At 40.1% G+C, this 15,875-nt stretch overlaps 1 protein-coding gene across 1 annotated transcript in view; it reads left to right on the top strand.

The window, feature by feature from the left end:
* Nucleotides 1–15,875, top strand: part of CACNA2D3 (calcium voltage-gated channel auxiliary subunit alpha2delta 3) — a 689,427-nt gene that overhangs the window by 145,393 nt on the left and 528,159 nt on the right. The window contains exon 3 of the mRNA XM_050959084.1: nucleotides 11,397–11,513. Within this exon, the coding sequence (XP_050815041.1) occupies nucleotides 11,397–11,513 (117 nt within the window). The remainder of the gene's footprint in view (nucleotides 1–11,396; nucleotides 11,514–15,875) is intronic.

Genomic DNA, 15,875 nt, shown 5'->3' with positions numbered 1-15,875 from the left:
GAAGAGAATGTTTGAGGGTTTTAATTATATTTTAAAAGAATTCACAGGGAACCCAAGAGCACACAATAATGCATGCTCTTACCCGGGGAAACTGAGTAGCACATTAATGCTCCTGAATACATGGGGAGCTAGAGGAAATACAATGTGGCTTCAGCCATGGTAATAGCTCTAGCATGGGTAACCTACCCAGTCTGAATTTTGAACTACATCATGAAAAGCTTCCTCAAATTTTCACTATTCCAATTGTGGATTTTCAGGATGAATTACATGCCAACCCTAAGAAGCTTTAACTATGTTGAAAATACATAATATTGTCTTGATAGTCCATAGACTTCAAAAACCATATACAGAGCAATATATACATTAAAAAGTTTTTCCTAATATCCAATATACTCTTCTTGTAGCTTAGAAGTAGGTGAATTTTAAATGTACAGGAGTGATGGAGGATTTTCTGCATGGTATGTCATTTATTTGAGGTATAGTCAAGCTTTCTGCTAACAATGAGTTCCTGTTCTGGTGAGTTATCATAATCAGAATTGATGTTGTAATGCATCTGGTACTAGATCAAAAAGTCTGACCGGTTCCCTCTTTTGAAAACGTCTTCATTCACATGGAATTTGGAGATCAGTGAAGTCATGCTATCCTTCTCCCTTCTTTCACAATATTTGAGGCTGGTATTAATAACTTGGTTTTGCCTTTCATTAATTTATGCCTGAATTTCTGTAATTTCATGTTAAACTTGCAAAAGTGCAGCAGTTCAGATTTGAATATTTCAAAGATTTGTTAGTTTTTTATAAAGTGTACGGGCTAAAATATGCATGCTTGCTGCTTATGACTAGGGATGTGTGAATAATTGATTTTTTTTTGTTTGATGTCCAAACCAAAAACTTAAAAAAAAAAAAAAAAAGTTTCAGATTGATTCAAAATGAAAACTTGTCAGTTTGTTTCAGCAAAACAAAATAAAGAAAAAAATGTTTTGGGTCAAGCAGAACATTTTAATCAACCTGGAACAAAGTGTTTCATTTTTGAGGATTTCTTACCTTTAATTTTTTAAATAAAATTGAAGTAAAATTTTGAAATAAAAATAGTTTAGAATCAAGTAAAAATTTCTCATTTTTGGAAATATGAGAACAAAATATTTTTACTTGTGTGGAAGACGGGTTTTTTTTTCCCCAGCCACAATAATTTGGTGAACTCAACATGAATTGGCTAAATATTTCAATCGACCCTAATCTGATTTTTTTGGTGAAACATGTTTTGTCCAAAAAATATTGCCCAGCTCTGCTATCAATCACTGTGTAGCTCTACAAAACTGTTAAATACAACTAGCATCCAAACTAAATGGGAGTATGCAGTGTAAGGGAACAGAATAGTATCCTGTTAAATGGCTTGTGAGAACACCATGATTGCCACAAGAGAGAAGTTTTAAAAGCTGTCAGAAATCAGTCAGAGCAGAAGTATGCATGTAGCTAGCCCTTAAGGGATTTGTGCATATTTTGTAAAATGGTTTTTCTGACCAACTGCATGGCAAAACTCTATAGGGCCAGGATTTCAACCAAGATTTTTAGCAGAAACTTTCAGAGACGTGCAGATAAAAGTAATTTAGTAGATGACGGTTGCAGCTCCTACCCATGCTTGGTGCTGGCTATTGAATTGCTGCCTCCTAGGGGAGAGACCTCTTCTGCTCATACATTTGTATGTGTGTATGTATGTGTGTGCATACATTTTATTGTCTTTCACTCTTCACATAACAAAAACAAAGTGAAGAAACCACATGGGGCAGTTGGGCTACAAATAACCATTTTACAGAATATGCATACACCTGCAAGATCTAGCTACATGCATACTTCTGTGCTGACTGGTTTCTGGCAGCTTTTGAAACTTAGCTCTTGTGGTGCTTACTGTGTTCTCACAAACCATTTAAAGGGATATCAGTGTTCCAAGACACTGCATTCTCGCGTTTAGTGTGGATGGTAGTTGTACTTAGCAGCTTTTTAGCCTATACAAGACTGTGGTAACTGATGGAGGAGGACTCGCCATAAAGGACATCACAGGCAGAGAGCTTAAGAGTGAAATAATTTAAATATCTGGGATCAGTGGTTTGCTGATGATGGTGCCCCCCCTTCTCCCTGAGTGATGCCTGTCGTCATGTTAAAGCTGATTTGAGTAAATGAAGGAGCTGACCCCAATTCTCTCTGATGAAAAGATAATGTATAAAACTGTAATTTGTTCTTAATATACAGAACAGAGATTTGGCCAGCCTCGATAAAGGAAATCTGTATGCTCTCCACCATGGAAATGAGATGTCAAATGGTTGGACACTCCATGATAGGAAATGAAATGAGATTGTCAGGGGCCCAATGCAGGTTGTTCTAGCAGAAGACAAGTTGAGGGAGGCTAGACTACAGTAGATATCTGAAAGCTATATCAGTAAGATGGTTCCTGTAATGGTTGTGGATGGAAGATGACCATGGGAGAGACCAAAGTCTTGGTACCTGGACTGGATATGAATAGACCCCAGAGAGACCAATCTGCATGACAGCCTGGAATATGGTCATTAGTTTTGGAAGAAGCCAGATAACAATCATCAATCCCGAATAGGGAAGTGGCAAAAAGAAGAAGAGTTCTGTAGAGTATTAAATGGATTAATTAGATCAAATTAATTTAGTGCCCATAATATGTATTTAGCCAAGCTAAGGCGTGTGTACGTCTTTAAAAATATGTTTGGTGAATATTTCATTTATTTGCCTATTTAAGTAAAGTTGCTAAAGAGCAATTAGCTTTCTTTCAGTGAGAGATGATCAAGATGAATGTGTGCATGCACAACAGCCTCTGTTCCCTATTGAAAAAATAGCCTACCTTTGACTAATACATAGCTTCTTTCCAGAGCTGTCCTGCTTTGAAAAGGTATTTTCCTGTTGCCGTGCCCACTCATGCTTCCTATTATTTATTGACACTCCACTACCAATAATTTGGATTGCACAGACCACTTCGAACTTCAGCTTTGTGTAGGTTGATTTCTGGTACATTATTTCTAGATGTTCAGCTATGCAAGGTTTAAAAAATGACCCAAATATATGAAGAACATTAAAAGTTCTGACAGTGAAATAGTGTTTTTCTTTTCCTTGTGCTTGTGTGAAATGATCTGGTAAAATGGAAGCTGCAGAAATAATGCATTTTTGTGTCTGTTTTCTCAAATGATAAATGCTCTTGGCTCTGTGGAGGATTTCATACTAAATGATGATTTCACTAACAGAATCAGAGTTTCAAATATTTCTTGTAATGTAGCAAATCAAAAGTTGCTTGGACTATTTGTACTCAATCTTCTTGAGAGCTAGAAATCCACTTATCAGAGGAAGTGTTCAGCTGTGACCTTAACCTTTCATGAAATGATGTGCTACTCCCCAGCATTTACTTACTGTTAAGTTATTGAGATTGTTTTCCTTCTTTAGCAATGTAAATGCGTCATTGCAGGCTTTAGAAATAATACTGGTCAGAGCATTTCAATGTCTTGTGAACTGAAGTAAAGCATAGAATATTGGAAAACCTATTTATTTAAAATATTATGTACAGTGCCACCAAATATATTCACAGCTGAACAAGGTGTTGCTTTGAGAAACCATCCAGAGTTGTAACACTATGAGATTTTACCAAAAAAAAAAAAAAAAAAAAAGACATAAGCCCCGTTTCCTGTCCCTAACCCTTGTAATCACGGTGATTTGCTTAGTTGCAGTTTTGGTGGGACAGCTGCTGTTTTTCTCAAGATTGCATCAGAGTGGAAGAAATAATCATATTTTATATGAAATTCATTTGAAATTAAATTAATCAGCAACAATACAGAAGTTCACAGCTGCAAGGTTCCTGTTAAGACAATGATGGAAGTCTGTGGTTCAGACTGTCTCTAGTACAGTGGTGGCCAGCCTGCGGCCCATCAGGGTAATCCGCTGGCAGGCTGCGAGACAGTTTGTTTATGTTGACCATCCACAGGCACAGCTGCCCGCAGCTCCCAGTGGCCGGGGTTCGCCATTCCCGGCCAACGGGAGCTGTGGGAAGCAGCGGCCAGTATGTCCCTGCAGCCCGTGGGCTGCAGGTTGTCCACCATTGCTCTAGTGGAAGGAGGAAAATCTATTTATAACTGTGGCTGTCACTTAAGTTTTATTGTTCTCCACATATTTTTAACAGTTCAAACCTTCTGTATTAATATTTACCATAAAGCCAACTTGCTTCTAGATCCAATCTACATTTCCCTGTCTCATGCATAGTGAGCATTGTAGAAAAATTGTGTAGACGTGCACAAATTAAATCGGACTTCTTCCCATTAAACACAGTTACTAGGGTGCCAGGATACTAAAAACAGCTGGTGTTCTTTCCAACCACAAAATGTCTCCATTTCTGGAATCTGCTGCCTTTGGCAGCAAAAATAATATAAGAAGTACTTTTAAGGCTATGAAGCTGCTGATGCAAAATACATATTAAATAAACTCCTTAGCTGCCAAGATCCTGCAGATAAGTATATACTCCTAGTTTGATGCAAATATTCACAGAGGCTTCCAACAGTCTGCTAGACATTTGTCATCATAGAAGATGTGTGGTCTTTTCAATGAGAGCTTAAATAATGTCCTCAATTTTCTCCACTTCTTTCTGTATGTTTAAATATATTCATGTGTAAAGGGGTTTTATGGGTCGCAGTATCCCTAAGGGCAGCTGACCATCTACAGGAGACATTACCTTGTATCCCTCTGCTTTGATCTCAGTGCATTTCAGTGGTCTGGGTTCTTAGTTAACAACTGGTGGTGCCTCCACCTGACTATTTAAGGTAGTCGGGAACCCCTCTGTACCTCCCTATGTGGTTTCAACCTGTCCCAGTACTTAGCCTGTGACTTACTTGATATGTTGTACATATACAATTCTGAACCAACAAACAATGTACACTTTATTTACAAAGGGAAATGTAGAGGACTCATATAAGGGGAAGGAGAAGATGAATTTGGAGTGGTGTACAACAGTAAAACACCCCAAGTAACAAAACTCCCACGGTGAATTTCCCTGAATCATGAATCTAGTTTATTTCACATTAGTGGACTCCCTAATATGGAGGAATCCACATACCTTGAGGCATTGCAGGCCTGAAGATGCTTGTGTGTGGTGAGGTGATGAAGATATCAGTTCGTCCAGGGGGGGCTAACCTCTGTACAGCAGCAAAAGGCATTACAGTGGGAAAAAGCCTCCATGGTATAGTGATCTCCTCGGTGTTTCCAAGATCAGTTGTTCTCTCCCAGAGTAGTTTGCCAACCCCCTTTCAGGGCAAATAGGCAACAACATTGCAAGGGGAGACAACCAGGGGAGTACCAGTGTTCCCTCAGGCAGGTGGAGGCAGTCAGGGAGCACCTGCACTCCCCTGAGGCAGAACTGTCGTCCTCTTATCCCCCCTCCTATTGGCTTAGTCAGCCTTCTATCCCCCAAGGTTTGCCCCGTCACCGTTGGTGAAGTGAGCACACTGCAGTCTTCCCTGTATCTCATTTACTCGCAGCAAACTTGGCTCACTTTTTCATCAGATCCATTAACCTGGGTTACAAATCTTAATTAAGACAAGTGAAAGTACAGTAATGCCTCACTTAGTTGTCCTGGTTAATGTTGTTTCCTTGTTGCATGTTCCCTAATTGATCAGCAACATTTGTTTAAAGTTGTACAATGCTCCCTTCTAACGTCGTTTGGCAGCTGCCTGCTTTGTCCACTGTTTGCAGGAAGAGCAGCCCCTTGCAGCTAGCTGGTGGGGGCTTGTAACCAGGGTGGACCGGCAGCCCCCCTATCAGCTCCCTGCTCCCCTAAGTTCCCTGTGCTGCAGCCGCCTAGCAGGCAATCAATTGCTGGCAGTTCAGGTGTCCCTCCCACCACGGCCATGTGCTGCTCCTGCCCTCTGCCTTGGAGCTGCTCCCAGAGACTCCTGCTTGCTGTGCAGTGGAGGAAGGGCAGGGGCTAATGTCAGGGTGTCTCCCTCGCCCCCTGCTCCTGCACCCCGCTCACCCCTTCTCCATATAGAGCAGGGAGGGGACACAGAGAGAGACACAGAGAGCTTGGGGCAGCAGCTGCTGTCTCAACTTCCTGATCCACTTAAAAAGACAATGTACTTAAGAGTGGGTCAGTTTACTTAAAGGGGCAGTGTGTATCTCTCTCCCACACGCAAGGTGTGTGTCTGTTTTTGTCTTCTATGCTGTCTCCCCTCTCTCATGTTTGTGCTGCCTTGTGTTAGAGGCTACATTAATAATGTGTTAACCCTTGAGGGCTCAGCTGAGTTCTAGTTCATTATTTAGCAGCAAGGCATTCTCTGGGAAATATCCTACCCTCTTCCACCCTCTAACTGCACCACCTCAGCCAAGCTTCACAATCATCATAGCTGTGAACAGTATTAAATTGTTTGTTTAAAACCTATACTGTGTGTATATCTATATAATATATAGTTTTTTGTCTGGTGAAAAAAATTTCCCTGGAACCTAATCCCCGCTATTTACATTAATTCTTACGGGGAAATTGGATTCGCTTAACATTGTTTTGCTTAAAGTCACATTTTTCAGGAACATAACTACAACATTAAGTGAGGAGTTACTGTAACATGTATAAACAGACATCATTGTAAAATTGTAGACTTATGTTGCACATTAGTTTGCATTTTCTCCATGTAAAGCAGAAGAGAGCCTAAATCATCCACTTTTATTTTAATAGTCTGTAAATCTGTCTTTCTAAAAAGCACTAATCACTCAAAATAGAGATTTTTTTTTAGAAATAGTTTCTCACAACAGACTGATAGAATATATCGTATAATACCAGAGGTGACAAGAAAAAATTGTCTTAGAGCTGCATCAGTCAGTTTCCACAAACAATTATTTTCTGGGTTTCTTCACTTGATCTCACCTTGTTATGACCTGAAAACAATCTCTTCAAGCAATTCATTTAAGAAGACTTTCGAGGAACTCAAAGGCCAATTGTTAAAAAAACAACAACACTTTATCAGAATTGGATATGTTAAACACTGATCATGCAGACTGAAATAAGCATTTTAGAGAATTGCCTCTCTGCGTGCTGACCTATTGATATAATAAGCACAGCAGTTCTTCAAGGCAGTCTTTTTAGACCTGGACTTATCAAAAAATATCACGGAGGAAAGCAGGCAGCTTTTAATGGAATCAGATTTTTCAGTATATTACTTTCTGGCACAAGTGATATATTTTATAATATTGTGTCACTGCCTACTGTGGTCTCTGTTCTTTCGCTTGCTCCAATCAGTGAAAATGAAGTAGTTGCTGTGCATGGATAACAAGCTACTTTATGCTCATTTGATCAAAGCGGGTAGAAGAACACAAAATTGGGATTAGATAATTATTATGTAAAATGGCATAAATACCCTTGGGGGATAGTAGCCTAAATTCTGCTTGTTCTATTAACATGGCAGATTAAAAACAAAAAGAAAAAAACAACAAAATTCAGGTTGGTTTAAATGAAGATTTTCAAAACTAGTTAGAGTTTAATTAACAGATTCCTTTTGAAAAGTCTATTAGAACAAAATTGCACAATGGTAAGTCTTTAGTATGTACTGCTGAAATGGCAATGTTATAGAAAATCAGAAATTCATAGTGCACCTAGAAGTTAACAGAGAAATCTTATTTCCCCTGATCTTCATGATATTAATTCCATGGCCATGTTTTAGTTACAAAACTTGTTAGACAGTAATTGATGTCATTGGTTCAAATATTTAGTTGAGTCCAGGAGAGTACTACAGCTGCTTCTTTACTGATCCTGTTCATGAAAGTTTCTCCCATGGGTATTGATCAAAAAGATTATATAGTTCACAAAAGGTCCCATCTAAATAGGTTATTATAGACATGTAGTCAGGCTTAAGTGAGTATAGACCATTGTTTCTGAAAATTTTAGTATGGCAAAAGAGAACTCTTCTTGATATGTTTCCTAAGCTTGTGCTTACTGTCCATCACTGGAATTTACTCTCGGTTTTGAAGATCTACCTGAATTCAAGTATTATCAACTTTTTTTCATTGTTGTATTTTCTCTGGAGTCTCAATATGGTGTTTAAAATACTTGTGGCATTCAGTCTTCCCTTGGACTAACTGTGCTAACATCAGTGGAGTTGAACTGGTGTTACCAATGGTGGGAAACCTAAAAACTTCCTTCTTAGTGTAGATAGGTCTTCAGAGAGTGATGAAAAGGTTGCCTTGGGGCACAAAACAATCATAGTATATATTGTATTGTCCCCCAGCCTGCTTTTCTTTCAGACATTCATTAGTCTTTTTGCAAGAATGTTGACATTAGAAATGGAAAATGATTTTTATATGATTGCAAACAAAAATAAATGCTACCAAAAAATCTGCAGATATTGGTTTGAATGTTTACTTTAATTCACTTCAGCTGCGTTTACTTCCTTTTCACGTTTCTTTAGTATGAACACTTGTGCAGTTCACCTTTCCTAGCATGAATGGTCACAGAAAATGATATTTTGGGCTCATAAACTCAAATGTCTCAGAAACCGAATTCCAAGAAACCTGATTATAAAGTGTTATGCTAATTGTTTTCATTCCCTAAGTCAGTCAATTTCATGTCATTGTTATGTGACTAGTAAAACTGTTTAAAAATCTTCTATTTGGGATTTTGAATTTTGACCTAATTATAGAATAAGAGAAAAATCGCCAAAAATAAAATTAATAAATTGAATAAAATAAATAGGATTAAGTTGAATAAATTCAATACAACTTTGTTTTGTTTGCAGCATTCCATAAGCAGAAATAGGCAAACACTTGTCAAATATTTTTGTAACAAATTAACTGTTTACTCACCTTTTAGTCTAAAACAAGATCAAACTTATTTGCAACTGGGACAAGTTACGATCTATACATTGTGACAGAGTCCTGTGGCATCTTATAAACTAACAGACATATTGGAGCATAAGCTTTCGTGGGTGACTACCCACTTCGTCAGATGCATGTGGTGGAAATTTCCAGAGGCAAGTATAAATAGACTGATTCTTGCCTGCATAGTTATACCTGCCTCTGGAAATTTCTGTAGTCTATTAGTCTATAGTCTGTTAGTCTATAAGGTGCCACAGGACTCTTTGTCGTCATTATTTGTTTTAGTTTCTCTTTTCCATTAGGTTACTCTGGAAATATTTAGAATTCTGTAGCATACAGTAGCTCAGTATTTCTCTGCCAGCCTGATCCAGATAAAAGAGGGCTTCTCTGGTGCTGCCCAGGGTATAAATACCTGCCATACTCTTGGTCAGGAGGCAGGGTAGTGCTCCTTGCCCTCCCTCCAGCTCTTTCCTGCTCCCTGTAAACTTTCCCCCTGTATTATGACTGTAGGGTGGAATCCTTAAAAGGGCAACAACTTTTTGCTTCCTGCCAGCTGGACAAGGATGCCATGTTGAGCTGTGGTGAGTGCATTGTCTTTAAGAAGATACTCTATCTTAGACAATTTCGTCATCTTATGATGCAGTAACTGGAGAGTACAATACTGAAAATATGCAAACATCTGGTTATGTCCTTGATTCAGCAAAGCACTTAAGGATATATTTAAGTCAGTGGGACTTAAGCACTCACTTAAGAGCTTTTCTGAATCAGGGCTGCAAGAAGCATGTGCCATGTCTATTGTACATTTTATAGCTTGGTGGTCAAAATTGAAAATATCAAATTTGAGCTGCAATGCTTAGCTTTTAGTCACATAATAGCACTTCTATTTCCTGAACCAGGGAGCATAACTCTTACAGTGAGATTTCCTGGAAGAAGTTGCTTACTGTGAGTGGGCCTGTGAATGTTAAATAAGACTATTCATATGAGTAAAGTTGTGCATATGCTTAAGCGTTTGCCGGATCAGAGTATTAATTTGCTAATTTTGAAAAGACTTAACTTTTACTGGCAGTGCCTGAGCTTAAGAATGGTGCATGGAGCATGTAGAGATTTAAAAAACACTAATTTGTAGTGGAACATAACCACAAGCCAAGTGGTATTGCCTTTCTTCACTTTGAATGCGAGCTCCTCAGATCAGGGATTTTGGTTCATATTTGTCCCTATAATATGATCTAGCATTAAAAAAATAATATTCAGCAGTAAGTGTTCATATATTTCTCATATATAAACACATTTCTCATTAGTGTTTGTTTTTTAAAGTGTCCCACCATGATGCTTGCATGTCTTTGATAAGTAGTTGTGTATCTTATTACTGTAACTCCTGTGCATCCTCCTAGTATCTTCAATGAACTTTGATGGTAAACGCCTCAGAGCAGGAACTTCACATGACTTATCTGTTTGTGGAGGCACTTAATAATAATAATTAATAATAATAATAAATAATTAATGATATGCTTGCTTCTGTTCCTGATGAAGCTATGGAATTGGAATAAATAATTCTCTAGAATAATTAAATATAATTAATAATCTGAAAAGGATGTATCATGATATTAAATTTGATGGGTTCATCCCTAATTACATACTATCGTATTCCTCTTGCCGTAATAGGATTTTTGCCAATTACTTCATTCATAGACAGCAAGAGTAAACCTTTAGAGAGAGGGAGTCAGATTACAAAACTATAGCCTGATTATGAAAACCTTTATGGCTGAGTGTATTGATTATAATGGAATTATTCGTGGTGGGAGGGGAATACGCTACCATCTTCAGGACTGATGCCAAAGAAAATACAATTGTTTTATTATTATTGTAAACACCAATACAGAAATAAAATTCAAAATGTTGACATCAGAAAAGAACAAAAGGAAGCTGGAAGTGAATGGCTGACATGCTTTTGGGATGTATTTATCTCTCCATACCTGTCTAATTCTTATTCATGCTACCAAGAGTTACTTGTGCATACACGTCCATTGAAGAGAGAAGAGGCCAAAAAGTAGAATTTGTCCTCATTTGTTCCTGTGAAAGGGTACTTTGCTGTTTAGGGGTAGCTGTATGCATGTATATACAGTTAAGCACATGCTTACATGGTTTTCTGAATCAGGGCCTAAGAAGAGTTAGATTATTCAAGTTCTGTTTAATTTTAGTTGAAGGAGGCTAGCTCTGGGGACCTAAAACTTGAGGGGACTAGGGACATATCACTAGTTTAAAATAAGGTCTTTTTGTTTATACCATTTGCTGTTATGTATGTTTGAGCAGTTTTGGTTCCTTTCCTCACAGTGGAAAGGATGAATACATTTCATTCTATTTGTCACCATTGGCATTCTGGATCTAACACATCCATCTCAGTAAAGTGTTTTTGCATTAACTAGCCCTCCAGTGTCCAACTGAATACCAAGGAAATGTACAAAAGCCAGAAAAAATGGAGCGTGCATCGAGTTACAAGTTGTCAGAATTCAAGTAACTTCCTTTTACAATTCTACTTTCTTGCAGAAATACAAAGAATACGAGAAGGATGTTTCAATAGAAGAAATTGATGGCCTTCAGCTTGTGAAAAAGCTAGCAAAAAGTATGGAAGAAATGTTTCATAAAAAGTCTGAAGCTGTACGGGTAAGTAGCAGATCATTTTGCTTTAATATTTTGTGCAGTTGTACAAAATGTGTCAGTAACTTAGAATGTTGTATCCATGGTAAAAAAGTATCCAAAGACTTTGGAAGTCTTTTTAAGGTCCAGCTCTCAGAAGTAGATGAATGTTGATTATACCATCAGTTAGATAAATTTGGCAGTGCATTTACCTATGATAATCATGGAAAAGCTTTGCATATGTGGCAAGCTTTGAAGTACCAGTGTATTACAAATATTCTTAGTGTCGTATTTGCTGATAAAATAATGGCATACCTATATCTGTATATTAACAAAACCAAACCAAAGCAGAATTAATTGGCAGTATCCTGTAGAACAATAAAAATAATATTTGAAGGGATCTGCCTAGTTTAATCTCTCTTGATTGAACAGTCTGATTCTCCTCCCCCCCATCTGTGGTAAATGTGTAACAAAGGCTGGCAAATGTGTCTACCGTACATAATTTTCTGCTTATCTCATATTGCTGAAACTCCTTTCCACTGCAATGTTTATAAAGAGTGGAGTGGCAATTTGTGTTTTCAGAGTCATATAGGCTGATTTTAGTGAAAAAAATAAATGTTTTTACCACTTTTGATTCCGGTTAGCTTTGCACAATCCACACAGCTGAGAGTGAGCTGTATTCTGTTTCTTCTTGGGTATCATCAACAATTGTTAACTTCCATTCATTTATACATGTGCAAAATGCCAGCCACCTGCATACATGGGTAGGGGAAATTGTTGGGACCGGCAGTGAAAGGAAGTCAGTCCCAGAGCCAAGGGACAGAGACCCTCAGCAAGGGACAAAAGGTAGCTCCTCCTCTGGGAGTCTGTGGCATTCATTGGCTAGCTGGAGGAGAGGGATGCCGATTGGCCAGCATTTCCCAGCTCCCAGGATTTAGCCCAGTGCACGGGCCATGCGGAACCTCTTTTGGCTCTGCTCCAGCAGGGTTACTCACCAGCTTGCAGCAGCAATCTTCGTCCTCCTCAGGATGTAAAAGAAGATGGGTGAAAGTGAATAGACAGGTCACCAAGATATTCCTGGACATAGGGGGTTCAGTGGTACAGCACAGGAGCATCTGTTACAATTGGCCAGAAGTTTTCCAAGTTGATTGTGTACATTTGTTAAATGGAGGTGCTGACATGGGGTACACTCAGCGGTTCTCAAACTGTGGGTCAGGACCCCATTTTAATGGGGTTACCAGGGCTAACGTGAGACTTCCTGGGGCTCAGGGCTGAAGCTGAAGCCTGGGGGCAGCTGGGCTCAAGTACTGCCTTCCCGCCTGAGGTCATGTAGTAATTTTTATTGGCAGAAGGGGTCATGGTGCAATGAAGTTTGAGAACGGTTATGAGGGTCTGTATTGGGCAGGAATTGATACGGGAGGTGTGCGGTGTGGGATGACAAAGATAGTCACTGGTGCCCCGTGTGGCTAGTTTCCTGTGCAGTTAAGGGAGGTAAAAGACTTGGAATTTTGGTGATGGGCCTTGGGCTCAGGTGATAGGGTGAAACTTTGTGGCCCTCTCAGGCTGAGGTCCTTACCCTGCTGCACTCTCTGTCTCCTTCAGGGACAGAGGGTGCTAGGACTCAGAGAGAGCTGAGTCATGCGGGTAAGCTGAGGAGACCCTACCCCACATTACGGGTAAGGTGCCCCGCACTAGAACCAATTAAATGGCTAGTATAGGAGAGTATCGGTGGTGGGTGGGTAGATCCACTCCCTTGTGATAAAGTTTAATAAAAGTTGTGGTCTGCCACTAAATTCTATGCATTTTGTCCTCATTTTGCTGCTGTGTCCACATCAATGCACTGAAGGTCCTGCGATTCCAGAAGTGTCACTGAAAGCAGCAGTTGAAGACACTGGAGTTTCACTGGTCTGGCTGAAGGCAAAATTTGACCTGTAAAACTGTTTTTCTTGTGCATGATCAGATAAAGTAAAGAATTCTGCAAGACGTCCAGATTCAAGGTTGAGTTTTCTGGGTTGACTGTAAAATAAAATGCCTTTTAACCTATAAACTGAGCACACTTGACAGAGAGGCTCTGAGAGATGTTATACATGATACCCCACAATGCTATTTTTACTGCCCCTTTTTAGAGCAGAACCTGCACTTGAACATCTTCTGCAGGGAGTTGCACAATATTGACTGTGAAGGGATCAGTTTCCTTATTTCCTAGCAGAAAGAGTACTGCTTTGAGATCAGGAAATGTGGAAAAAAGCATCAAGAGAGCTCCACTAAAGCACTTCAGTGCAGCACTGGCATTTGTAGCTAACAATGAGTCGCAAACTACAGGTAATGAAAGACAATGTCTATTTACAGGAATGGGGAATCAGTAGGAAAGAGCAATTGATGTCTCAGTCACAGCACTGCAGTGCATGATCTCTAATTTGACTTTGCGTGGTGTTTAGAAATGTGTTGGCTCCTTTTTATAGACATGGTCTTGATATCTAAGAAATAATGTTTTATATGGACCATAATGCATTGCTCTAACGGTCCGCCAGAATTCTATGAAATGAAAGCATGAATACAGTATGGTGAGAAGAGGCTTTGGTGCAATAAAAAGTGTCTAGAACCCAGAGTTCCCAATACACATGTAAGCAGAGTCAGGATAAGCTCTACCCTGACGTCTGGTGGAAAGAATTTCAGAGTGTATTTGCATAGGCACGCCTACCCTATCCCAGACTGCCGAGCTGTGGGACTGCTTGGTGACAAATGACTCACCCTCAGTTGGGTGGTACTTGCTAGACAAGGGACATGGGTTCCAAAACCCAGTGAATTGAGAGAGGCTGGGGATAGGTATCTGTGGCTGGTGGTGCAGTCTCCTTGTGGAGCCAGAAGCACCAGTTCCACCCCCTCCTCTCTCCACTGTGGAATGTCAGAGTTGATTTTTTTTTTTTTATTCCCTCAAGAATCTAAATACAAGTTACTGAGCTGAACTCACTTTGGGCTAATGGTGCACTAGCACTGGGACTCCCCTTCTAAGAGCTGAGATCACTAAGAGTTGAAATCACTAAAGAGCTGAAATAACTGAGCTGAGAGCACTGAGTACTGTGCTAACTAGTGGGGGAGCCTGAAGTTATACTGTGGAACAGAGCAGCTGGTGGAGTGGAGCAGTTGCGGGGATGGCTGGAGCGGATCACGGGACAGCTGGTGGCAGCAGAGCGGCTGGCAGAGCGCAGTAGCAGTGGAACGGGTGGAGCGGCCCACGGAGCGAGCGGAGCCGAGCAGTTTGCAGAGCAGCTCATGGAGCAGAGCAGCTGGTGGAGCGGAGCAGTTTCTGAGGATGGCTGGAGGAGCAGAGTGCAGCAGCTGGTAAAGCGGAGCAGTTCGTGGAGAAGGCGGAAGCAGAACCCACGGAGAGGCAGGGCAGTTGGCCCCGGACCACATAAGGTGCCCCTTTCTACCCAGGCTGGGGGGAGGGACCTCTACAGATAAACTCTCGAACTCTGAGGTGGCATTGACCAGAGACTTTTGGGTTGTTGGACTTTGGGATGATTGGACTTAAAACCCTAAGGGGAAAAAGGACAGTGCCAAACGTACTTGGAGGTGGGTTTTTGTTTATGGTTTGTGTTATAACCCTGTTTGTGGTGTTTCTCCAATGGGATGCCGCATTGATTCCTTCCTTTATTAAAAAGATTTTGGTACACTCAGACTCCGTGCTTGCGAGAGGGGAAGTATTGCCTCCTAGAGGCGCCCAGGGGGGTGTGGTATGTGAGTGTCCCAGGTCACTGGGTGGGGGCTCGAGCCGGTTATGCATTGTGTTACTGAAACGGAACCCCTGGATAGTGAACCCGGCCCTTGTTGCTGCCAACTCAGAGGGGCAGAAGGGTTACACACACGTCTTGTTCCCTTAATCTTTAAGGAAAAAAATTTGCACTTCCAAATTTGGTTTTGGTTGTTATTGAAAATCTGCCTAGTTCTGATTGCAAGATAATAGCTTTACCGAAACAGTTACATAACATGTAGCCACCTTGGATATTTTGAGGTGACAGTTAGAAGGATGAATAAGATGCTTATTCCTGCTGAGGCTTAGTGAGTGCTATGTTTTTGAAGTTATAATAATACAAATGTGAAGGATGGCGGTTTGCCAGTTACGCTTCTTGAAAAACTCTGAAATCCTGTGGTACAATGCTAGTTCTACACAACTTATATTTTATGCAGCAAATCTACAGTTAGCTCATCTTCTGTATGCTTCCACTTGAGACAAAAAGCATGCTGCATTTAACTGACCCTGGAATAGTGTTTTTTTAATTTAAATATTGCAGGATTCTGATTTTTTTTTTTTTTTTTTTAGATCAGGGGTAGGCAACCTATGGCATGTGTGCCAAAGGCGGCACACGAGCTGATTTTCGATGGCAC

Source organism: Gopherus flavomarginatus, chromosome 6, assembly GCF_025201925.1.
Source record: "Gopherus flavomarginatus isolate rGopFla2 chromosome 6, rGopFla2.mat.asm, whole genome shotgun sequence".
In the NCBI taxonomy this organism is placed as follows: Eukaryota; Metazoa; Chordata; order Testudines; family Testudinidae; genus Gopherus; species Gopherus flavomarginatus.
The sequence above is the reverse complement of the archived record's forward strand: the minus strand, read 5'-3'. Positions and strand labels throughout refer to the sequence as shown.